At 44.6% G+C, this 25,403-nt stretch overlaps 1 protein-coding gene across 3 annotated transcripts in view; it reads left to right on the top strand.

Moving 5' to 3' along the window:
• Window positions 1–21,074, top strand: part of GOLGA3 (golgin A3) — a 42,320-nt gene extending 21,246 nt beyond the window's left edge. For 2 of the 3 annotated variants that reach the window (XM_087705768.1, XM_087705770.1), the window contains exons 12-24: window positions 2,011–2,088; window positions 3,432–3,695; window positions 4,708–4,802; window positions 5,808–6,024; window positions 6,885–7,028; window positions 8,563–8,760; window positions 9,856–9,972; window positions 12,502–12,641; window positions 13,756–13,888; window positions 16,660–16,782; window positions 16,904–17,068; window positions 18,606–18,763; window positions 19,998–21,074. In XM_087705768.1, the coding sequence (XP_087561894.1) occupies window positions 2,011–2,088; window positions 3,432–3,695; window positions 4,708–4,802; window positions 5,808–6,024; window positions 6,885–7,028; window positions 8,563–8,760; window positions 9,856–9,972; window positions 12,502–12,641; window positions 13,756–13,888; window positions 16,660–16,782; window positions 16,904–17,068; window positions 18,606–18,763; window positions 19,998–20,244 (2,079 nt within the window). In that variant the 3' untranslated portion in view covers window positions 20,245–21,074. The remainder of the gene's footprint in view (window positions 1–2,010; window positions 2,089–3,431; window positions 3,696–4,707; window positions 4,803–5,807; window positions 6,025–6,884; window positions 7,029–8,562; window positions 8,761–9,855; window positions 9,973–12,501; window positions 12,642–13,755; window positions 13,889–16,659; window positions 16,783–16,903; window positions 17,069–18,605; window positions 18,764–19,997) is intronic. The other variant, XM_087705769.1, reaches the window with a different exon arrangement.
• The last annotated feature ends 4,329 nt before the right edge of the window (window positions 21,075–25,403 follow it).

Raw genomic sequence — 25,403 nt, 5'->3', positions numbered from 1 at the left:
GTTAAGTTAGTAACAAGGTTGTTAAATGAAGCTGGCTTCCCTATTAACCTATTGCTGATCCTCCTCTTCCTTCTCTTTCTCCTCCTCTTCCTCCTCCTCTTCCTCTTCCCTCTTCTCTTCCTCCTCCTCCTACTTCCTCTTCCTTCTCTTTCTCCTTCTTCTCTTCCTCTTCCTCCTTCCTCTTCCTTCTTTTCCCTTTTCCTCCTCCTCCTTCTCTGTCTCCTTCTCTTTCTTCTCCTCTTCCTCCTCCTCCTTCCTCTTCCTTCTCTTCCTCTTCCTTCTTTTCCCTTTTCCTCCTCCTCCTTCTCTGTCTCCTTCTCTTTCTTCTCCTCTTCCTCCTCCTCCTTCCTCTTCCTTCTCTTCCTCTTCCTTCTTTCTCCTCTTTCTCCTCTTCCTCCTTCCTTTTCCTTCTTTTCCCTTCTCCTTCTCCTCCTCTTCCTCCTTCTCCTTCTCCCGTTTCTTCCTATTCCTCCTTTTCTTTCTCCTTCTCCTTCCTCTTCCTTCTCTTTCTCTTTCTCCTTCTCCTTCTTCCTTCTTCTGTTCCTCCTTCTCTTTCTCCTCCTCCCCCTCCTCCTTCCTCCTCCTCTTATTGCTGAACAGAAGGTAGCAAAAGGGGATCACGTGACCCCAAGACACTGCAACCATCATAAATACGAGCCAGTTGCTCAGCGTCTTAATTTTGATCACGTGCCCATGGGGATGCTGTAATAGTAGCTGTGAAAAATGTCATAAAGCATAAGTCACTTATTTCAGTGCTGTTGTAACCTTGAACAGTCACTAAATGAACTATTACAAATACAAGTATTTGGCTAGAATGATGGAAATTAAAATGTTGGTTTCCTAGGTTGAGTCTTGCTTCATGACTGCAGGAAACCCTGAATTTTTATAGAATAGAATAGAAATTAGAACTGGAATAGAACAGATTAGAATAGAACAGAGAATAGAATTAGAATAGAATTAGAATTTAGAATAGAATTAGAATAGAATTAGAATAGAATTAGAATAGAATTAGAATAGAGTAGAAATTAGAACTGGAATAGAATAGAATAGAACATAGAATAGAATAGAACATAGAATAGAATTAGAATAGAATAGAAATTAGAACTGGAATAGAACAGGTTAGAATAGAACAGAGAATAGAATTAGAAAAGAATTAGAATACAATAGAATAGAGTAGAAATTAGAACTGGAATAGAATAGAATAGACCATAGAATAGAATTAGAATAGAATAGAAATTAGAACTGGAATAGAACAGGTTAGAATAGAACAGAGAATAGAATTAGAAAAGAATTAGAATACAATAGAATAGAGTAGAAATTAGAACTGGAATAGAATAGAATAGAACATAGAATAGAATAGAACATAGAATAGAACATAGAATAGAATTAGAATAGAATAGAATTTTGTATCGGCCAAGTGTGATTGGTCACACAAGGAATTTGTCTTTAGTGCATATGCTCTCAGTGTACATCATAAGACAAGATACATTCGTCAAGAATCATAAGGTACAAATAAACAATCAGGAAACAATATTAATATAAATCGTAAGGATACAAGCAACAAAGTTACAGTCATACAATCATAAGTGGGAGGAGATGGGTGATAGGAACGATGAGAAGACTAATAGTAATAGTAATGCAGCCTTAGTGAATGGTTTGACAGTGGTGAGGGAATTATTTGTTTAGCAGAGTGATGGCATTCAGGAAAAAACTGTCCTTTGTCTAGTTGTCCTGGTATGAAGTGCCCTATAGCTTAATTGTGAGGGTAGGAATTGAAAGAATTTGTGTCCAGGGTGCGAGGGGTCTGTAGATATTTTCACAGCCCTCTTTTTGACTCGTGCAGTGTGCAGGTCCTCAATGGAAGGCAGGTTGGCAGCAATTGTTTTTCATGCAGTTCTGATTCTCCTCTGAAGTCTCTTGTCTGTCTTCTTTGGTTGCAGAGCCAAACCAGACAGATATAGAGATGCAGATTTCGTTCTTATCCAATGTTTCCTCTTTTTGTTCTGGTAGGTGGAAAACTTGCAACAGGAAAGTACAAACCTGAAGAAGCAAACCCAGAAAGTGAAGGAACAATATCTCCAACAGAAGGTACCTACGCGTGTACTTTTTGCTAAATTTTCTCACTTTGGAGAAACTGGAACATATGAAATGTTTTATCCGTGCCTTTAACTGTCACTGTCCAATTAACCCCCTGAAATAATCCTCGACTTAAACAAGACAGATTTGTAGGTTTCCGTTTCCGTTGCTAAGCAAGGTCAGCATTCAATGAGTCCCGCTCAATTTTGCAACCTTTGCTTTTTTTGCTTCGGTTGCTAAGTGAATATACTGCCGTTCTTAAGTGAATGTAACCAATCAGGCTTCTGCCATTAACTTCACTTGTTGGGAGCCGGATGGGACGGTCAGCCGAGGGTAACCAGACGACCCTTGGATGCTATACCTGTCATAAATCCATGTTGGTTGCCAAGCGCCCTAATTTTAATCCTTTAATAGAACACAACAGAACTAGAAGAGACCTTGGAGATCTTCTAGTCCAGCCCCCTGCTCAAGCAGGAGAATCTATACAATCAACAGCCGTAGGTTCAAGGACTGGCTGTAAGTCACTTTTTTTCAGTGCTGTCATAACTTCAAACAGTTGCTAAATCAATGCTTGTGAATTGAGAACTATCTGTTTCTCAACTATAGTTTCCTGCCTGGGAATTGTGGGGAGGTTTTTCCCCCCCTAAAATCAAGCTAATTTTTTCACTTTTAGATTACACGTGTTTAACATCTGGAATAGGAATAGAAATAGAACAGAACTAGAACTAGAAGAGACCTTGGAGATCTTCTAGTCCAGCCCCCTGCTCAAGCAGGACAACCTATACCATCTCAGACAAGCGACTGTCTAGTCTCTTCTTGAAAACCTCCAGTGATGGAGCGCCTACAATTTCTGAAGGCAACTTCTGTTCCACTGGTTAATTGTCCTCACTGTTAGGAAGTTTCTTCTCATTTCCAGGTTGCTTCTCTCCTTGATTAGTTTCCATCCATTGTTTCTTGTCCTGCCCTCCGGTGTTTTGGAGAATAATTTGACCCCCTCTCCTTTGTGGCAGCTCCTCAAATACTGAAATACTGCTATCCTGTCACCCCTAATTCTTCTTTTCTTTAGACTAGCCAGACCCAAATCCTTCTGCCATTCTCCATATGGTTTAGTCTCCAGGCCTTTCATCATCTTAGTTGCTCGTCTCTGATCTTTTTTCCCCCAAAGTCTCAACATCTTTTTTGTAGTGATCAAAATTGGTTGCACTGTTCCAGCTGTGGTCTTACTAGGGTTTTATAAAGTGGTAAATATATGTATATATTTCCTGGGTTCCCAACTGCCAGCTTCCTGTAAAAACAGAGTTTGATATCCCGTAATATTTTCCATCAAACAATTATGTTTGGTTCTTGACCCGCAGGTGATGGTGGAAGCCTACCGCCGAGATGCCCTGTCCAAAGACCAGCTCATCCGCGAACTGAAGTCCACCAAGAAAAAGTTGGACACTGAAATCAAACAGCTGAAGCAGCAATTCCTTCAGCTGCAGGGTGAGAAGAAATCCACGGAGCTGGAGAACTCAAAGCTAGCAAAGGAACTGTTGCAAATTCAGCAGCAGATGGAGGAATTGGAGAGCCAACTCCAGCTGGCTCAGAAAGAACGAAACAACATGGAGACAGAGCTACAGGTGGGAAGGAAAGCTAAATTTAAGAAATGAATAGGAAAAAAACCCGGGACATTTCTGTGGTTTTTCCCTCCTTTTTTAAAATCGTTCTTTTTTTCATAATCAGGGGTAGGTTGTAAGGGCGACTCTGAAATATAATTTTATCATAGTTTATTTAACTCTATATTAAAGTATTGTGATTTTTTATTTCGATTTCATTTTGAATTGTATTTTATTCCAATTTCATTTTAAATTGTTTTTATCCGATTTCAGTAATAATTTGTGTCTGGGACTCTGCACTTTGATATGGCCCAACGGCTAATCAGTAAAGTAAAAAGTAAAGTAAAAAGTAAAGTAAAAAGTAAAGAGTAAAGAAAAAGTGAAGTGAAGTGAAGTAAAAAGTGAAGTAAAAAGTAGTGAAGTGAAGTAAAAGGAAAGTCAAGTAAAAAGTAAAGTAAAGAGTAAGGTAAAAAATAAAGTAAAAAGTGAAGTGAAGTAAAAAGTAAAGTAAAGAGTAAAGTAGAGAGTAAAGAAAAAGTAAAGCAAACATAATTCACAATACAGGCAGCCCTCCACTTACAACAGTTCATTTAGTGACTGAAGTTACAACCATGCTGAAAAAAGTGACTTATGACCGTTTTTCACACCTACGACTCTTGCCGCATCCACATAGTCACATGACCAAAATTGGGACGCTTAGCAACTGACTCATATTTATGATGGTCACGTGATCCCGTTTTGTGAGCTTCTGACAAAGGTGATGGAGAAACGGGGTTCACTTAACAACCACGTGACTAATTTAGCGAAGGCAGCGATTTTCTTAACGGTGGCAAGAGAAGTCATAACACGGGTCAAACTCGCTTAACCAAATGTTTTCCCTTAGCGATGTAAATTTTGGCCTCGGTGGTGGTCGTAACTCGAGGGCTGCCTGCATTTCTTTCTTTAAATCAGCCTTGTCCCTAAATTTGTAAGCTTGCCGCATTAAAGAATGTTATCGTTTCAATTTTTTCTTTTGGGCTTTTTCCAAATTTTCCAGTCTTTGCGGTTTGACCAAGGACAGATGTCAGCTCTTGTCAAAATCAATGAAGACTTAAAACGACAAGTTGATGAAATGCAACAAGAAACCAAGATGTGAGTATAGCTTGTGTTAGTTTAGCTAAATCTTAACACATTACCTTTATCCGTTCTTAGGTAATCTATTTGCCCTTTTGACCATTACAAAACTTGGGGGACGAAGTGACGCATGTTATGTCATACTGTTGATTCTGTCCTAAGAATTGTACATTGTATGCGTCCTCGTCAGTTGGCGTGTTATTGTGACATTGGTGCTTTACAACCTTCCCACTGTTGCTAAACGCACCGTTGTATGTCAAACACTACCTGTATTACTAACTGCTTACATCGCGCTCGTGTCAGAAGCACTGAATTATTTCTGGGTTGATTACCCAGTGATGTCACCGGGGGGAGAGGGGGGAGCAACGCCCAGTTGGGGTGTTCCTTTCATATTTCCGGCAGAATATGAGTTATCTGCCACCTCTATTCATCTCCGCCCCCTGCCTTTCATCTCCAGAGCTAGGGTGGGGCTTCACCAGCAGCAGTGGCTCTTCCATCCCAAGGACCAGCCCATCGATTTCCACTGCTCTCCTCTCCTCTGCCTTCTGGGCATCCATGCGCCAGGCACTCTACCCAGCTGTTCCTCTTTTTCCCCATCAGCCACCTCCAGACCTGGGGGTTGCTGACTCTCCATCTGAGGGCTAACGGCCAGCCCAGGCTCCGCTTCTGTCTCTCTCTCTGCCAGCTCCATTCCCTCTTCCCCCTCGGAGCTCTGATGCTGACCCTGACTCCCACGCCTCTTCTTCTGATTTGGCTGCTGGAGGGGCTGGTGGCTGACAGGCCACAACACACCAAAGGGCTTTTGGGTTGAAAGGATTACCCGGTGACATCCCTGCGGCGTACCCATTTGGGAGCTCATTTATGTCCCTGGCAGGAGCTGGAGCCAAGGACGGGAGCTCGCCCCATCCCACGGTGCCACTCAGGTCCCGAACGCGGGTTTGCTGCTCGTCCGCCAGCATCGTAACCACGCGAGCCACCGTGCTCCTTTACTGACTGTCCTTTACTGTTGGGTTCCCTTTGTAGAACCATTACTGAACAGAAGCAGAAAATGAAGAGGTTGGGCTGCGATCTGACCACGGCACAGAAGGAGATGAAGGCCAAGCACAAAGCGTATGAGAATGCCGTTGGCGTCCTCAGCCGGCGCCTTCAGGAGGCCCTTGCGGCCAAGGAGTCGTCCGAAGCTGAGCTAATTGAACTCAAGGCCCAGTTTCTCGAGAGTGAAAATAACCACGCTAGCCTGGTAAGCAACCCTCATTTCCTTGATCTTCTAAAACGGGGGTCACCAACCTTTTGGACCTCAGGGATCAAAATTTTAAATCCCGCGGATTTAAAATATGATCTGCCTAATGAGCAGCTGGGTGGGCGTGGCTAGGTGGTCGTGTGACTAGGTGGGCGTGGCCAATGCAGTGTCACTCACGTCGAGGGGCGCCTCGCCGGCCTCTACTCGCCCCTCCCAGCCACTCATAACCTGCCCACCAGGGGCTCCTTAGGGTCCCAACAGGAAGCAGTTGTTGGAGCTAAGCAGCCACCATGAGAAAAGAGTTGGCAAAACAGCTCAGTTCAAATTGGATCTGGCTGAGAAGGAGGCTCAGCAGAAGCTCCTTACTGAGGGCTACAAGCATAGACTTTCCAAGCAGAGGGAAGACCTGCGGGAGTGCAAGGCCAGGTGCCGGTGGAGGCTCAGCGGGCTGAGATGGTCAGCTAGTTCCAGGCCATGATGCAGTCCCACTGGAACGAGGCCCTCCGGCTCTTCGCTACTAGCGGCTCTTCCCTCCAGCCTTCACCCAAAGCTCCCCACCAGGAGGCTGAAGCAGACCCCAAGTCGGAATTTCTGCCCCCCTCTGACCTGCATCAAAAGACCCCGAAGGGGGAGACTCTCTGCAGCAACACAAGCATTCATTGCAGGTATCCATCCCGTAGTCTGAGGAGCCCTGATTTAGTGCAATATAAAAAATGCAAATAATTTTTCTGTAGACCACCAAGATTTTCTCGTGGACCACCAGTGTTCCACGGACCACTGGTTGGTCACTGCTGTTCTAAAACCATTGCACCCTTGTTCGAGCGGGGACACTAACCCAGAATGTTCCCTCCGGCCTTCAGGAAAGGATCCGGACTCTGGAGGCGGAATTGCAGTCCCTAACCCACAGTAAGATGGTTCTGGAGAAAGAGCTTCAGGAAGTCATCTCGCTCACCAGCCAAGAACTGGAGGAATACCGAGAAAAAGTCCTTGAGCTTGAAGATGAGGTAATGGCTAAAGGGCTCCTTGAAGGGGTCTCAAACTCAATTTCACTGAGGGCCCTGTGGGTGACGTCTGAGGGGGCAGATGTGGCCAACTGGGTGGGTGTGGCTAGTTTGATGCCACTCCTCAAACTGCTGGCATGTTTCCTCTTCGCATCACATAGACTTGGCCCGATCTTTGGGTAGACCAGGACGGCCCCGCGGACCGGAACTGATCACATTGTGGGCTGGATGTGGCCCACGGGCCTTGAGTTTGGCTCCCCTAGTTTATTGAGTTGCTCCACCATCTTACCTAGACATAACCAAGCCATAATGCAACTGGTTTGACTCAGTGGTGGGATTCAAATAATTTAACAACCGGTTCTCTGACCTAATGACCAGCTGGGTAGGTGTAGCTCGGTGGTCATGTGACTGGGTGGGCGTGACCAACTCAATATCACTCACATCGATGGGCGCTTCGCCTTAGCTGTTACAATGGTAATAAGGGTTAACAGGAGATGCAGTTTCTGTAACCAGGGCAATAAAAATTAAGCTAGAAACAACACCAGAATGTTTCCTTCCTGCCTTCCTTACAGGATTAGCCCTGTAAAGTGGGAAAAAACAAAATGGGATTTCTTCCAACAACGGTTCTCCAAACTGCTTAGAACAGTGTTTCTCAACCTTAGCCAATTTGAAGTCTGGTGGACTTCAATTCCCAGAAGCTGGGGGATTCTGGGAGTTGAAGTCCACAGGACTTCAAGTTGGCCAAGGTTGAGAAACACTGGCTTAGAAAGTTAATAACCGGTTCTCCCGAATAGGTGCGAACTGGCTGAATCCCACCACTGGGTTTGACTCCACAATCGAGTGTGGGTTGGTTAGTTGGTTAGTTGGGTTGGATATGGCCAAAGGTTTACTTGAAACCCCATTGAAGCCGTTCTTGGTTCTTGATAAGGAGTGAAGGAGTCAACATCTTTGGCATTTTCCATCATCCAATTTCAATCCTTCAACCCCAATTCCTGAAAATGGCGGAGTTAGGGGCAAGCAGTCAACTCTTTTCCAAGTTAGGTTGAAAACTGTGGGGTCCTTGGGGCTCTCTGAGCTGGGTTGTTTTCTTGCAAACGTTTCACGATTGTACTATGTAACATCACCAGTGCTAGGAGGGAGTGGTGTTTGTGAAGGGGGGGGGGACTTGGGGGGTGGTCTTTGTTCCTCTCTCGTTTTTTCGCAGGTGTTTCATTACCCAAGTAGGTAACATCATCAGTGCCAGGAGAGAGTTGAGTTTGTTTATATAGACGTCGTTGCCCTATTAGATTAAAAAACAAACTCAAGTATTTCCAAGAGTTGAAGAAGAGAAAGAAATGGGTCCCTTGGAAGTATAAGCTATCTTATCCATCTCGTCTTCAGAATTAAGTGTAGTTTTCTAGCCATCCAAATCTTGTTTTGGGCCGCATCCTTGAGTGATGCTGAGATACCCCTGAGAAAGATCTTCAGGGACAGGGGACAGTATTTTATTTTATTTTTAACTGAGTGCAGTGTCTTTATTGTTTGCGTGGCCCCGCAGCTTCAAGAAGCAAGAGGCTTCAGGAGGAAGATCAAGCGCCTGGAAGAGGCCAACAAGAAGCTTTCGCTGGAACTCGAACACGAGCGGGGAAAGCTCACTGGCCTTGGCCAGTCCAACGCAGCTCTGAGAGAGCACAACCGCATCCTGGAAGCAGCTCTGGCCAAGAGAGAGGCGGATTTGGTGCAATTGAATCTCCAGGTAGACTTCTCCTCCTCCTCTTCCTCCTTCTCTTTCTCCTCCTCCTTCTCTTTCTCCTCCTATTCATCCTCTTCCTTCTTTCCTCTCCTCCTCTTTCTCCTCCTCTTCCTTCTCTTTCTCCTTCTCTTCCTTCTCTTTCTCCTCTTCCTCTTCCTTCTCTTTCTCCTCCTCCTACTTCTCTTCCTCCTGCTATTCATCCTCCCCCTCTTCCTCCTCCTCCTTTCTCCTCCTCCTCCTCTTTCTCCTCCTCTTCCTTCTCTTTCTCCTTCTCCTCTTCCTTCTCTTTCTCTTCCTTCTCTTTCTCCTCCTCCTTCTTTCTCCTCCTATTCATCCTCCCCCTCTTCCTCCTCCTCCTTTCTCCTATTTATCCTCTTCCTTCTTTCTCCTCCTCCTCCTCTTTCTCCTTCTCCTCTTCCTTCTCTTTCTCCTCCTATTCATCCTCTTCCTTCTTTCTCCTCCTCCTCTTTCTTCTCCTCTTCCTTCTTTCTCTTTCTCCTCTTCCTTCTTTTTCTCTTCCTCTTCCTTCTCTTTCTCCTCCTCCTCCTCCTCTTCCTCCTTCTCCTCTTCCTCCTCCTCCTTCTCTTCCTCCTTCTTTCTCCTCTTCCTCTTCCTTCTTTCTCCTCTTTCTCCTTCTCCTCTTCCTCCTCTTTCTCCTCCTCCTTTCTCTTCCTCCTCTTCATCTTCCTTCTCTTCCTCATTTTCCTCCTTCTTCTCTTTCTCCTTCTCATCTTCTTTCTCCTCCTCCTCTATAAAAAAGCCCTTATCCTTCTCTTTTTCCATTATTATGAAAACTTGTCCTCCTCCTCTTCCCACTTACCTCCACTGAACACAAGAGCCCCCAACATGAGGGACTTCAAGCTGGCCACACCCCCTGGCCATGCCCCTCTGCCCCTCCCTCCTGAGGTCAAACACAACCCAGATGCGGCCTTCAACAAAATCGAGTTGCACACCCCTGCTTTCGACTGTAGCTCCCCTGACTCATCCAGCAAGTCTCCAGCGCCAAGGCAGGTCCTTTGTTGTGCGGGCGCATGAAATAATAAACGGGTGCAGAAATAAAAGGTGCGTTCTCTGCTTTGTGATCTCCCCATCTTCCAGGTCCAGGCGGTTCTGAGAAGCAAAGAAGAAGAAGATCAAAAGATGAAGCAGCTGATTCAGACTTTGCAAATGGCTTTGAAGACGGAAAAAGCCAACGTCCTCAGTCTCAAGGAACAGGTACAATCCTGGCTGAAAGCGTTCAGAGCTCGGTTAAGGAATCCCTGGGTGCTTGGTCACCTCTGGGCAGGAGGTCAAGATGGCATATACGGTATAAATGAGCCCAGAATTCCTGTGAATATTGCCAAGATGTGAGACTTAGAAATGTGATGTTGTGCAGGTTGTTGTGGCCCATCGGCTTGCCAGCAGAGCCAGAAGCAGAGTCAGACGAGGAGGAGGTTAAGGGGCCTGAGCTGAGTGAGGAGGAACAGCAGATGGGACCCATCCCAGATGCGCGGATGCGAAGAAAGGAAAGGAGAGGAGAGCAACGGAAAACAATAAGCCGGCTCTCGGGGAAAAGGCAGAGATAGAATGCTAGCCAGCCCCTCCCTCGCTGGGAAATAAATATGAGGAGTTTGGGAGCAGCCAGTTGTCGCCGAGCAATTTGGATTCCTTGGCTAAACCCAGGCTGGGTCAAGTATACCAGAACACAACCTGATAAACTAATTCTACTTTATTGACAGAATCTTGCAAATTTAAAAGTGCAATTCTCCCACCGTCTCCTTGACAGCCTGAGAAGCTAGGGTGGACCCCTTCTGAATCTCTTGCCCCGCCCATTATGCAGCTGTGGGCTAGGCTGCATCTTATCTGACTATTTGCTAAGGAGCATCTTTTCTTCCTGTCTCCTAACACACACACAGACTGTCCTACAAATGGGTTGGAATATTCATATTATTTCAGTGTCACCCTTACAATCTACCCCAATCAGTCCCAAGTATGCAGATCTCAACCGAACCATTTTGTTTTAGTACTGTGCTGTGTTCAATGTTATTTTCAGGTTCTGGATGCACATAAAGTAAGTTGTTTTGATATGGGTGTCAGGGTTCCAAATAGCATCCAAAAGGAAATCAGAGTCCAAGGCAAAGTATTGCTCAAAGTTCCAATTTATTAAGACAGCCATGTTGGCACATCTGGGAAAACCCGAATCTGAAAGCTTCCCGGTTTTCCCCACCTAGTTGAAAGTTCAAGATCTTTCCCCCCCTACCCACAAGCCCATCACATGGTCCAATCTCCCACTGCTATGCTGGCAGTTCCACCTATCCAGTTCCAGTCGGGTGCAGAGGTGCAAAGACAAAGGATGACCTTGGCTTTCTAGAAAGAATTTTGTTATGGCTACATAGCATCTCACTCCTTACAATCCCCCCTCCCATTTTCCCACAATAGAAAATGCATTGTAGAATAATGAGAGAAAGTGTGGCAGGCCAAAGATCCGAAAGAAAAGATGGCTGCAGGCCTGACAATGGGTATCCCAGTGGGTCATCCATTTGTTATCTGGACCAAGGTACCTGCCTTTCACCCCCTTATACAAGCAACCATCCAATAGGATGTGAGCCAGGTCTTCTCCCTCTGCCGCTCCGCAAATGCAGAGATGCTCATTGTAGGGTATAGAATGGAATCTCCCATATCTTACCATTGTGTCAAGCTGTTTGAATCTCGCTCGTGTAAATATCTCCCTAAGAGGTTTTGGTAGTTGTACCTTCAAATAGCTGCCTACTTGAAAAGTACTGTATTTTTCGGAGTATAAGACGCTCTGAAGTATAAGACGCACCTAGCTTTGGGGGAGGAAAACCAGGGGGGAAAATCTGCTTCTTCCTCCCAGCAATTTGCCTCCTTGCAACAAACAGCAAACAGTACAGACAATATACACTGTTTGTAGTGTCACATTTCAGACTATACTTGTACAGATGCTGTTAAAATTGATGTGGCTTTCTGGAAGTATACGTTATTCTCTGCTATTTAAAGGAAGATACAATAGCCGGGGCCTCTTCAGATCAAGCATTTATTTTAAAAAGCTGCTTCATTTTGTTAAGTTGTCTAGAACAATAATAAAGCTGTCTTTAAAAAAATAAGTCTAATAATTTGAACATTCTATAGGCATTTATAATTATTGACTTACCTCCTTGCAGCAAACAGCCTGATTAGCACAAGAAAAAAAAAACTGCTTCTGCCTTGTGGAGCAAACTGCAATTTTTACTTTCGGTTTAAGCACAGGCCTCCCGCTCATCAGCTGTTTCAGGCTGCAGGGATTGCTATAGCCTATTGCAGCCTCCGCAAGCCCCATTTTCCCTGTTTGCTGCAAGGAGGTAAATTGCTGGGAGACAGAGGCCAAAGGGTGGGGGACGGTGGGTGGGTGGGCTTACATTCAGTGTATAAGACGCACCCAAATTTCCACCCTCTTTTAAAGGGGGAAAGGTGTGTCTTATACTCTGAAAAATACGGTACGTTTGTATTGGCTCAGCAATTTCAGGTTACCCACCTTACTAAGGATAGCTGCATCATGTTGTACTTCTATATCCTTAATTCTTTTTTTTTGAGTTGCTCTCCTGCTACGTCAGAGACAGGAAGGCCAAAATTCCTAGCCAACCCAGCTGGAACCTCCTAGTGTGAGGAGCGGGAAACCCCATCTGTAGGAAACCCCCTCCCCCTCCCCGAGGTTGGGAAAGGGCTGCGTTATGCCAGTGTTGTAATGATGCATCGTGCTTCTGGCAGGTTACGACGACGAAAGCGGAGTCCGCGCACAACCACCGGCATTATAAAGCTGCCGCCCTGGAACTCGGCGAAGTCAAACGAGAGCTCCAAGACAAAGAAGCCCTGATTGGGGCTCTCCAGGCTGAAGTCGACAAGTTGCAGTGAGTGTTTAAACCCTGACGTTTCTCAGGCCGTGTGCAGTTGGCTGCCTCAGTCGTGCATGAACTAGGCAAGTGAGCTTGCGTACCTGGGACAATGAGCTAGAGAGGCAACCTACAGAAGGGCTGGTGGAACCTCCCGTTGGGGTGGAGTAAAAGAGGTACCAGCCTGGAATCTCTATGTGGCCACAAGCGAATGAAGTCCAGCCCCTCCTTGGGCTGCCATTGACCTTTAGCTAACTTCTAGCACTGCTGGTCCGCGAGAAAAGTTTGGTGGTCCGCAGAAAAATCATTTGCATTTTTAAAAATTGCATTAAATCAGGGGTCCTCAAACTACGGCCCCTGGGATGGATACGGACAATGAATGTTTGTGTTGCTGCAGAGAGTCTCCCCCTTTGGGGTCTTTTTATGCGGGGCAGAAATTCCAACTTGGAGTCTGCTTTAGCCTCCTGGTGGGGGGCTTTGGGTGAAGGCTGGAGGGAAGAGCCGCTGGTAGCGAAGAGCCGGAGGGCCTCGTTCCAGTGGGACTGCATCATGGCCTGGAACTGGCTGACCATCTCAGCCTGCTAAGCCTCCAGGCACCGGTACTTGGCCTTGCACTCACGCAGGTCTTCCCTCTACTTGGAAAGCCTATGCTGGTAGTCCTCAGTGAGGTGCTTCTGCTCCCTTCTCGGTCAGATCCAATTTGAACTGAGCTGTTTTGTCAATTCTTTCTCTGGCCACTGCTTAGCTCCAACAACTGCTTCCTGCCCTAAGGAGCCTGGGAGGGCAGGCAAGGAGTGGCAAGTAGAGGTTGGCAAGGCGCCCATCGTGGTGGCCATGCCTACCCAGTCCCATGCCCACCTAGCCATGCCCACCCAGCCAGTCATTAGGCAGTTCGTATTGATGGTCTGCAGGATTTAAAATTATGAATTTAGAGGTCCCTGAGATCCAAATGGTTGGGGACTCCTGTTCTAGCAGGTGCTAACTGTGACTTGAGAAGCTTCACTCAGCAACATCCATTTTGGGCTCAATTGAGGACTATCTATAGTGCATATTCATCAGTGCTGTAGGCCAGTAGTTTCTGAGAACAATTGATGTTGTTCTCAAGGGGATTCGATTCTCTTGTCTGTTCTAGGGCAGAAGATGGAAAGCATTCCGAGGAAGTCTCTCAGATCCAGCAAGAGCTAGTCGATGCTCGGTCCCAGCTTCAGCTTCTGCAGAAGCAGCTGGATGATCAACTTGACAAGCAACCGGTAGAAAACCAAGAGGTGAAATCTCGGTCTTGGCTGCTCCTTTCCTCCTTGATGAGCACTTGGGCTTTACATGTGCAGTAGAAAAGCACTGAGGGAACACAAGTAGAAGACAATCGCCAGTGAAAAGGAAATTGGGTGGAAGGGGAAAAAGATCTGAGTTGGTGAAGAATCTATGGTGCAACTGCATTGGAAATGTTCTACGTGGGATCCTTGGTGCTCTCTGAGCTTCCTTGTTTTCTTGCAGATGTTGTCAACTCTCAGTGTTGTCATGGGGACAGAATGGGGGGGGAGTGCATTCCACTCATACTCTCAGCTGGAATCAGATCTCACATTACTGCAGCTGGTTTGGGAGGGGTGCATCTTATAGGGTAATGTGATTTATGACACAGACTGAGGGGAGGGAGGGAAGGAACAGGGGTAAAATTCAGAGTAAACCAAACAAAGCAGAGGCTTGACTGCGAACAGATCTTGCCTAATGGTGCTAATAAATGACTGGTTTTGTATTGTAAACTTGACTTGATGCTTATGAATCAATTAGGGCATTTTTAGGAAATCTGACAGACGTTTCATTACCCAAACTAGGTAACATCAGTGCTCTGATGGTGTCACCTAGTTGGGTGATGAAATGTCTGCAAGAAAGCAAGCAAGCTCAGAGAGCACCAAGGACCCCACAGTCCCCCTTCCTTCCCCCCCAAACCCAATCCCTTCTAGCACAGATGATACTCCCTAGTTGAGTCGTGAAACGTCTGCAAGAAAACCACCGAGCTCATTTCAACCCTGAGCTACAAATATTCTCCTTTATTGCTGTTCAGTGTATTCTGAAAAGGCATATCAGAGGGGGGGGGGGATAGAAGAAGGGCAACGCATAATTATTTAATGTTTCCCTTTAAGTGTAAAATTTACACTTTTTAACTGAGGTGGGGAAAAGACAAAAACTTTGTTAAGCATTTTGTTTTCATTGTTCTATTGCAGCCCATCAGTACTGCCCTAGATAATAGGTAATAAAATTGTAGATCTGGCTGCCACAAAATGCTTCCTGGTTCACTTGGCACTCCCAAAGATTGTGTCAGGCTCCAAAAACTGGGCAAGACACGCAGTGTCCTTTATGGTTCCTCGCCTGTAGACAGAATCTTGCCAAACTCCTTACATCAGGGGTGTCAATTTCATTGAGGGCTGCATCTGGGTTGCGTTTGACCTTGGTGGGCTGGGGTAAGCGTGGCCAGGGTGGGTGTGGCCAGCTCAACGTCACTCGTATCAAGGGAGGCACCTGTGGTGGCCCGAGTGCTGTGCCAGCGAAAACGGGCTCCTGAGCTCCGTTTTTGGCTATGACGGTGTCCCTGCAACCCTCCGCCAGCGAAAACGGAGCTCAGGAGGCACCATGGGCCAGTCCTTTGCTGTTTCCAGGGTGGCCCCGCGGGCCAGATCTAAGCACCCCGCGGGCCAGATCCAGCCCCTGGGCCTTGAGTTTTACACCCCTACCGTACATCATTAAAGACTGAGAACTTCTAGGAAGAAGCTATTTTGATTCTCTTTCTCCTAACCAAACTATCTAAATTTTGTTGTCTCTTGGCCCTCTGGAATACAGCCCCTCCCTGCTGGGAATCCAGACTGCATTCTACCACATCTTGAAATTACTGTATTTTTCGGAGTATAAGACGCACCTTTTCCCTCCAAAAAAGAGGGAGAAGATCTGGGCGCGTCTTATACACAGAATACAACATTTTTTGCCTTTGCAAAAAAAGACGTTCAGTGTTCCTGGGTGGGCAAAAAGAAGCGAAAAAGGGCTGTTTTTATCCCGTCCATCCCCCCAACCCCCAGGAGCACTCTATAAGCCTCCCAAACCTCTGCTCCCCCCCCCTTTTTTTTTCTTTTTTTTTGCAAAAAACAAGCCGTGCAGAGGGTTTGGGAGCCCTGCAGAGTGCAAAAACTGGGGTTTTTTTAAATTTACCTCTTCAAAATCATGGGGCATCTTATACTCTGGTACATCTTATAGTACAAAAAATACGATACTTCTTGGAGAGGAAGGGTTTGGTTTTGAGCCAGGATTAATATATGGATAATTTTAATACCACTTTATCATGCCTTGGTAAGGCCACACTTTGAATACTGCATCCAGTTTTGGTCACCACGATGTAGAAAAGATGTGGAGACTCTAGAAAGAGTGCAGAGAAGAGCAGCAAAGATGATTAGGGGACTGGAGACTAAAACATATGAAGAAAGGTTGCAGGAACTGGGTATGTCTAGTTTAATGAAAAGAAGGACTAGGGGAGACAGGATAGCAGTCTTCCGATATCTCAGGAGCTGCCACAAAGAAGAGGGAGTCAAGCTATTCTCCAAGGCACCTGAGGGTAGGATAAGAAGCAATGGGTGAAAACTAATCAAAGAGAGAAGCAACTTAGAACTGAGGAGGAATTTCCTGACAGTTAGAACAATTAATCAGTGGAACAGAATTTGCCTCCAGAAGTTGTGAATGCCCCAACACTGGAAGTCTTTAAGAAGATGTTAGATAGCCATTTGTCTGAAACGGTATAGGGTTTCCTGCCTAGGCAGGGGGTGGGACTAGAAGACCTCCAAGGTCCCTTCCAACTCTGCTATTGTATTATTGTAATTCAGATTCTTGGAACAAAATTCCTGAATGGGTGATTGATTGCAAAGGAGAGCCCCCTTTGAAATCGACTTTGCTTTGCACTGAATGGAAGCCTACACTCTTGGGCTGTTGACCTCTCCCGAAGGACGAGCCCGTCCGAAGCTTGCCGTGACTTTGACTTGCCTATCTGTCCTTGCAGCTGGAAGACCTCAAATGGGAAGTGGAACAGAAGGAGAGGGAGCTCCAAGCTCTGAAGCAACAGCTGGATTTGACCGAGCATCGCAGTCAGAAGGAGTTGGAAGGCATGCAGTTGGTTCTCCAGGTATTTTCACTGGATTCTAGAGGTGTTTCCCATCCTAGGCAAAATTCTTTGTGTGTCCAATCACACTTGGCCAATAAAGAATCCTGTTAATGGTTTCCTGGATATCTGTGCTTCCTTCTAGAACCTCAAGACGGAACTGGAGGTGGTGCGGGACGATCTTTCCATAACTCAGAAAGATAAATTCATGCTCCAGGCGAAAATGTCTGAACTGAAGAACAGCATCAAGACCCTGCTCCAACAGAACCAGCAGCTGAAGCTGGATTTGAAACGGGGGAAAATGAAAAAGGTATCTTGAGAAATGCATATTATCCCTCTGTTGTCACACACACACACACACAGAGCTTTCCCCTTAGCCTCGATCCCAAGCCTGCAATCCAGATGGTGTTTTGATCTGGAAGTTGCTTTTTTTGCTTTTAGCTACTGTGTGAGACTGGACTTATGAAGGACCTCCTGTTGCTGCAGTCCAGCTATGTACATAGATAGTCCTCTGCTTACGACCACACAGTGAGATATTAGCTAAGTGAGTTTTGCCCAGTTTTCTGATCTTCCTTGACATGGTTGTTAAGTGAATCACTGCAGCTGTTAAGTTATGAAGTGAAACTGGCTTCCCCATTGACTTTGCTTCTCAGAAGGGGATTACACGATCCCAGGACACTACAGCCATCATAAATAATGACAGAAAGAGTGCAGAGAAGGGCAACAAAGATGATTAGGGAACTGGAGACTAAAACATATTAAGAATGGTTGCAGGAACTGGGGATGTCTAGTTTAATAAAAAGAAGGACTAGGGGAGACATGATAGCAGTCTTCCAATATCTCAGGGGTTGCTCCAAAGAAGAGGAAGTCAAGCTATTCTCCATAGCAATGGGTGGAAACTAACCAAGGAGAGAAGCAACCTAGAACTAAGGAGAAATTTCCTGACAGTGAGAACAATTAATCAGTGGAACAGAAGTTGCCTTCAGAAGTTGTGAATGCCCCAACACTGGAAGTTTGTAAGAAGATGTTGGATAGCCATTTGCCTGAAGTGGTTTAGGGTTTCCTGCCTGAGCAGGGGGTTGGACTAGAAGACCTCCAAGGTCCCTTCCAACTTTGTTATTCTATTCTAAATACATGCCAGTTGCCATGCATCCACATTTTGGCCTCATCGCCAAGGGGATGCTGCAATGGGTGGAAAAACAGTCATGTTACTTTTTTCAGTGATGCTGCAACTACAAATAGTTACTTAAAAATGGTTGTAAGTCGAGGTCTACCTCTATTGGGGTCTCTGGATCTAGGGAAGCCCTCTTAAGTTCTCTGTCAGGGTTCCAAGCAGTAGACCCATAGCAAGCAAAACTCAAGAGGCAGGTAGATTCCTCAAAGAACAGGTTTCTAGGATATATACATATATATATATATATACATACATACACACACACACAAACACACACACACGCACACAAACACACACAAATATATATCGGCATATATCTGGTGAAAACTGACTCTGAGGGCTCCTGTGGTTTTTACCTAATTAAAAGTAAAAGTTTTGTCACTTTCTCAAAACAACCAGTCACATGGTCCAATCACAGCACTGTCTCTTTGTTTGGTGACCTCCCTCCTCCTTCCACGGTCCAGATGTGAGAATGTCCTTGCTTCTCCAGAGAAAGTATTTTGTTTTGGCTACAAAATCCGAGCTATCTCAAATCCCCTCTATCTTTAGTGGCAACACTGAAGCGGTCAAGATGACTTCGGTCAGGTCAGCTTCAGGGTTGACATTCTCTACTGTTGACTGTAAACCTGAAAGTAAGCTTGTTGTCCATGGTCTTTCGTTTTCTTTTGAAAAGAAGAAACTCAAGGGGGAGACAGATTCAAACCCAGAGACCCCGGTGAAGATTCCCGATTGTCCTGTCCCTCCTGCTTTGCTAGAAGAGGTGATGAAACCCCCATCAGTTGTGAGTAAAGAGCCACTGAGGAACCTCAACAGCTGCCTCCAGCAACTCCGGTGAGTCACATTTTCTGGTTTTTTTAAAAATTATGATCTATCAATTTAAAAAAAAGAAAATCAAAACTGGCCATGCGCAAAAACGAAAAACACCCAGAAAGAGTCTCAAATTGTGCTGTAAATAATTTGGGGAATCGGAAGTGCTGTTTTGAGAGTTGGCTCGCTTTTATCGCCAGTGAATATTCTTAGTCCTATAACGAAGGGTTTTGATGGTAATCAAAGAAGCACCTGAGAAACGAATACAGATGGTTCCGCAGGATTCTTCTTAGTAGCAACAGCAATAGCAATAAAGACTTATATACAATTCACAGGGCTTTACAGCCCTCTCTAAACTGCTTACAGAGTCAGCCTCTTGCCCCCATTTTACCAACCTTGGAAGAATGAAAGGCTGAGTTAGCATTGAGACGGTCAGGATCTAATTCCAGGCTGTGGATAGAATTAGTCTGCAATACTGAATTCTGATAGAAAATAGATAGGTACGTGTGTGTGTTGATAGATAGGAGAGAGAGAGATTATGGGTAGATGATAGAATATGGATGGAAGATAAATAAAAGAGATGATATAGATAGATGAGAGAAAGAGAAAGAGAGAGATATAATGGATGAATGGAGGGATATAAATGGAAGATAGAAGACAGACGAGAGAGAGAGAGAGAGAGAGAGAGACTAAACAGACACAAATAGGCAGGCAGAGAGAGAGAGAGAAACAGTGAGAGACAGAGAGTTATGATAGATGATGGATGGATCATAGAATATAAATGGAAGATAGATGAGAGATAGAGATAGACAGACTAAACAGACACAAATAGGCAGGCAGGCAGAGAAAGAGAGACAGAGATGATAGATGATGGATGGATCATAGAATATAAATGTGAGATAGATAGAAGACAGATGAGAGATATATATAGACAGGAGGCAGGCAGAGAAAGAGAAACAGTGAGTGAGTGAGAGAGAGAGTGAGAGAGAGATCAACAGTATTAGACATATCCTGCTTCACAGTGCTTTCCAGCCCTTCTTAAGCAGTTTACAGAGTCAGCGTATTGCCTCCAACGATTTGAGTCCTCATTTTACCCACTTCGGAAGGATGGAAGGCTGAGTCAACCTTGAACCGCTCAGGATCGAACTCCTGGCAGAGGGCAGTGAGTCAGCCTGCGATACTACGCGCTAACCACTGTGCCCCCCCCCCCCCCATGGCTCCAAACAATAATTCTGTTTCTCTTCCATGTTTCTCAAAGGCAAGAGATGGACAGCCTGCAGCGTCAAATGGACGAGCACACCGTCACGGTCCACGAATCGGTGCCTTCCTGGAAGGAGATCAAAGGCCACTTGACGGACCTCACGTCTAACCTCTCCGTGACTCTGTTAGCCAATGAGAGTGTTCCTCACAGAGATCTCCAGGATCATAAACCAAGCACGGATGCCGAGGAAGAGTCGATTCCCAGTGATCCCAATGCCCACGGATTTTCGTCAGAAGTGCTTTAAGTATGTATTTAGGGAAAAAAGTATTTATCAAAACCCTATTTATATTTTGTTCTTAAGCCTTTTAGAGTCCTCGGTCTACGGTTCATTTTAGCAAAATGGGGGGGAAAATATGAAGGCTGTGGCTTGATGAGATCCTTTGCTCATCGTACTTGGTGGCCTGGAACAGAGGGGAAAAAAGACACGAGGTTTGCCGCATTAAGCTTTTGAGAACTAAGCGATTGAATTAGGATGGCTGCAGAGAGAAGACGAAACAGGGTCCCTTTTAAAAAAAAACGTACTCAACTTGTTTGGTGATGGCTCAGTCCGCTTCCAGCTTGGGAATTTCATGACCGTTAAGGGATGATACTTCACCAAATCCAGTATTTTTTATTATCGTATCTTTTGAGTCCTATTCCGACAAATCAAGCAACCAAATTGCTCGTCTTGAAAACCACGGCGAAGCCGTTTTCAATGGCGTCGGTCGATTTGGCTTCCAAGAAAATAATCTCCCAGTAAAATGTTCTGATGGATGCTGTTTGCACATTTGTGTTGTTTGTCTTTGCAGAAATCTGCAGGACAGAGTTGTGGGTGAGTTGTGGAGCCTCTTATATATACAGTGGGTATATATATGGATTCTTCTGTGGATGATAAAGCGTCTGAGTCGGTTTTTATGTTTGATCTTACTAAGGTGACTTGTTAAGTTTTGGTGTCCTGCAAAATGTGTTGTGGATATGGGCCCGAGGAAGCTAAAACCGGAGCTTTTTAGACATTTAATTGATTCACTTATTTATCTTTCAATTTTATTCTGCCTATAAAATCCTAGTTTCTTAGCTTTAATTCCATGCCTCTCCCTCCTGAGACGTAACCAGAATTCATGTCCTGTGGGTTTTTTTGTTTTTGTTTTGCAAAAGCATCCATGTATAATTAATCAGTTGAAACAATAGGGTTTTTTTATTGTTTCTCAACAACTGACAGCACCTTTTTGTGCTCTGGGTAGAAACACCCTGGTTCAAATTGCACTGTAGGATATGCTAGGAAGTAAAAGGAAGCGTGAACGGAAGACACAAATGTAGGAGGTATTGTGATCTTGGCTGGAAGTTATGGATGCTTGAGGTGAGATCAGGTGAGGGGAGTCCTGTCCAAGATCTTAGCAGATACAATTGTGAAATTGTGCCATTATGAGTCCCATCCCATCCTGTGTTCATGCACATCACATTTACAGGAGCATACCAGACTGCCCCTAAAATGTGTCCTTGGTCACCTAACCCTAGTCTATTTTATGAAACTGATTGAGGACTTCGGATCTTTAATGAGCTGTATCCTAACTGAAGATGGATCACAGCACTTAATTGTCATAGTAGGAAGTCTCACAGGAAGAAAACGAGAAGGAAAATGATGTTTGGAGAACAAAGAGGCAAACCATTAAAGGAAAACTGGTTCTCATGGCTAAACCTAAGTCTAAAGTTTAGATAACTTCACCAATTGTTAAACTCCGTTAAACATGATGAAGGAAATTTCGAAGCAGGACTTAACAGATGGACACACACTCTATAAATTAGATTTCTGTTTCAACAGTCTGACCAAAGAAAGCTCCCAACTGTGAGTGGTGTGGATTGATTGAATGTGGAAGGATTATCCCCCCCCCCCAAGTATTTGTAGAAATGTCACTCTGATTTTCCTGTTAAAGCCAAGACATTTTTCTCTCTCTACCTATTCTGTATTTCTTTTCAGAACAGACTTTAGATGGACATTTTGCTTGCTCAGCTCTTCTTTTCCAACCTGAGTTTCAATATTTTTTAATATTCTGAAACTTCTGTGAGGCATTTTTACATGCTTTATTTTCATCTAATAAATGAAGGAAAGGTGGTTTTTAAATGTAAAGCTTTCTAAATTTTGAGGGTCTTATCAAAGAGATAAGTACACTCAGATATGCTTATCTCTTTGATGAGACTAATCCAGAATTATCAAGAAACAATTTTGAAGGCTTTATGGGTCAATCTAGACAGGTGGTAACTTTTATTATAAAGTTGGTTTTATACAGTAAAATAGCAATGGTATTTTTTTTTGCTGCTCATATCTGTGAAGCTTATGTATCTGCTAATGTAAGAAATACTTGTAGTATTTAAACACCAAAGCTAATATATAATGAGTAATATGTGTATGATCACTTCCAATCTTTGCTGCTCTACTTAGTTCTTTGCATTTCACAATTTTTGATTTACCCATGAAGATTTTTCTGAGCATCCTGTCAACAGTCACAGCTGAATGCAATATATGTATTATAAAATCAGATTTTTTAAAAAAAAAAAACCTCCTTCAACCATTTACAGGAGGTGAAGGGACAACAACAGGGAGAAAAACCCCATTGTTGTATTTTTACTAAATGAAAAATCCATTTCTCCTGCTTCCCTTTTTTCAGACCATCTTATTTAGATTTCTCTGTGACTTGTCATTTTGGCTGGGAAGGAAGTGGGTGGTGTTAAGTCTGGGAATCCCTGACTCAGCAAATTTCCTCCTGGAAAAAAAATATTTACTGTCATTCTCTCTTTTTAAATGTGCTGTCATTTAATTCATACTTCAAGAAACCAGGATTGTGGAGGGATCTCCATCTACGCTTTCCAACTAGCCAAGATCTATAAACCATTCAGAAAGTTCCCTTTGTTTTTTGAAATATTCAAAATGAATAATAGAGCCTTTATGGTTCTATTATTCTGCATTTGTAAAAAAATATCTTGTTTATTCATCTCTGGAAGCTAGATGTGATGGTTTTCAGTGTTTTTCTATATGTTAGCAGACGATGGTTCCGAAGGCTTAAATCTGTCAATTGTTCACAGCAATTTTCTACAGTGCAACAATATGGTGAATATTAATTCACTTTACGGTCTTCCGGGTTATTTGGAGACTTACGCATTCTGTGAACTTTTTCCGTGTGCATCGTCTGTTTCATTTTCCAATCTGGCAATGCTTGTTTCGTTCTACCAGGAAAAAAAAATCTGCTTGAATGAAAAATACTTCTCTATATCAAAATTGTAATTTTTATTTTTTGGGGTGAGCAGCTGCACGAAGTGAAAAGGGAGCGCTGATGCTAGAGATCATCTAATCAAACCAAATTACGTCACTGGCTTTTCAAGTGACAGATACATAATAAAAGTAGAAAGTTGCCTTAATTTAGAAAGTGAATACTGGTCCATTTATAATGAGGATCTGTTTCAAAGTAGTGTTTTTCTCCCCCTTGAAAATGCAGAATGCTTACCCTCCCAGATGGAAAAAATTTAGATTCTTAAGTCATAGGAATCTTTTCTGTAACAATAGCCAGGCAAAAAGAGAATCTTACGTATATCATTTTCTCTTTTTTTCCTTGTTCCCCGCAAATAGTTGTCTGATTCTATTTAATTGGGAGGGGGGGGGTCATTTTCATAACATGTTTGAGTGAGTGTTCCAAAGGAAGAGTTAGATGTGTTTGATTAAAGAGTAATAATTGTGTTTTAAAAAAAACAGGGCATGTTAATTTAAGAAAAATCTTTAAGATACGCTAAACATTCTTGAAAGGTTTTGTGCAATAAACTATTTTTCATTAAAAAAAAACACCTGTGCCCATTGCGTATTTTAAATCTATAAGAGGAGAGCGGTGTTTAGTCTACAGCATATATTGTCTGTGTTAATTTGAGGCTGATCATTTGTACGAGTGGGAAGGCTGGAATGGTTTGCTCAGTGATCTATTGATTTTTTTGGCTGCCCACTATAATGTTCATGTGTCCAGCTCTCCTTTAAATCTAATCCCATCAACTGTACAGGTAGTCCTCAACTTACACCAATTCATTTAGTGACCCTTTGAAGCTACAACAGCACTGAAAAAAAGTGACTTAGGTTATTCACAATTGTGACCGCTGCAGCATCCCCATGCTCTTGTGATCAAAATTCAGTGGCTTGGCAACTGACTCATATTTATGACTGTTGCCCCGTCACACAATCTCTTTTTTGCGACCTTCTGACAAGCAAAGTCAATGGGGGAAGCCCGGTTCACTTAGCAACTAGGTTGCTAATGTAACAACTGCAGTGATTCACTCAACAACCGTGGCAAGAAAAATGGGGCAAAGCTCACTTAACAAATATCTCACTTAACAACATCAATGCTGGGCTCCATTGTAGTCGTAAGTCGAGGACCACCTGTAGAAACGTCCTGATGGGACCAATAGATGGGCCCTTTTTGAGTAACTTTTGAATAATTTCAGTAATGGGGAGTTGATTGTTTTGTTTCTTTGACCCAACAAAATGGGTGACTTCTAATAACAAAGACAAGATCAGAGATAAAAATTAGCCAGAAAGTTGAATTTTAGCAAACTGAAAACTCACAATTATTTGGAACCAGCAAAGGGAATCCACCTTTGCAAACCATATGCTAGAAAGTTAAACCACCTTTTTAAACCCTATGCTTGAAGAGTTAAGCGCAACGTGGCTTTGCTGAACAACTTCGTAGCATTCTCCACTTCCGGTTCCCATGCGACTCTGACTACGCCACTCATATCTAGCCTTTGCGTGGCAGCCAAGCCGACTTATCGGAAACTGGAAGTGTTTGCCTTGCGACTCGTTTCCTTGCACCCTCAAGCCGTTGCCGGGGGCTACCGAGCCGTCACTTTCTCTCTCAAGGCGACGGCGTGGCCCGTCGACAAGATTGGACGACACTTCCCATGCTTCGCGGAGATTATGGGCTTTTCTCCCATTCATAGCAGAACTCAGCCATCGGATTTCTGACGGGCTTCCCGTCATGCAGCGCGGCATGCCCGTTTCCCCCACCCACACCCCCTCCATGCGTGTGACGTGTCGGCCCGCGATTGGTCACCTCGGCGCCCTTTCAAAAACTCCCAAGCGCGCGCGAGAGAGAGGGGCCGCTCCGCCGTCGGGGACAACCGGGGTGAAGTCAGCGCCGGGCTTCGAGGAGGCGGACTCCACCTCCTCAACCCCTCGACTGGGGGTGGTGGAGCAAGCGGAAGCGAAGAGAGAGAGAGCGTGCGAGCCGATGCCTTGTGCACTGGCCTTCTCGCGGCCAGGACGCCCGTTGGAGCGCCGGAGGGGGCGTGGCCTGGAGCCGGCCGTGCGAGCTCGCCTGCGCGGAGCGCGCGACGGACGCCGGGAAATCCCCGACGAGGTACCGCCCAGGGTTTTTTTTTTTCCCACCCCAC

Source organism: Thamnophis sirtalis, unplaced genomic scaffold (assembly GCF_051295495.1).
Source record: "Thamnophis sirtalis isolate CommonGarterSnake01/CBP01778 unplaced genomic scaffold, rThaSir2_p1.2 scaffold_2, whole genome shotgun sequence".
NCBI classification, from domain to species: Eukaryota; Metazoa; Chordata; class Lepidosauria; order Squamata; family Natricidae; genus Thamnophis; species Thamnophis sirtalis.
Note: the sequence above shows the minus strand (reverse complement) of the source record. Positions and strands in the feature narration are given on the sequence as shown.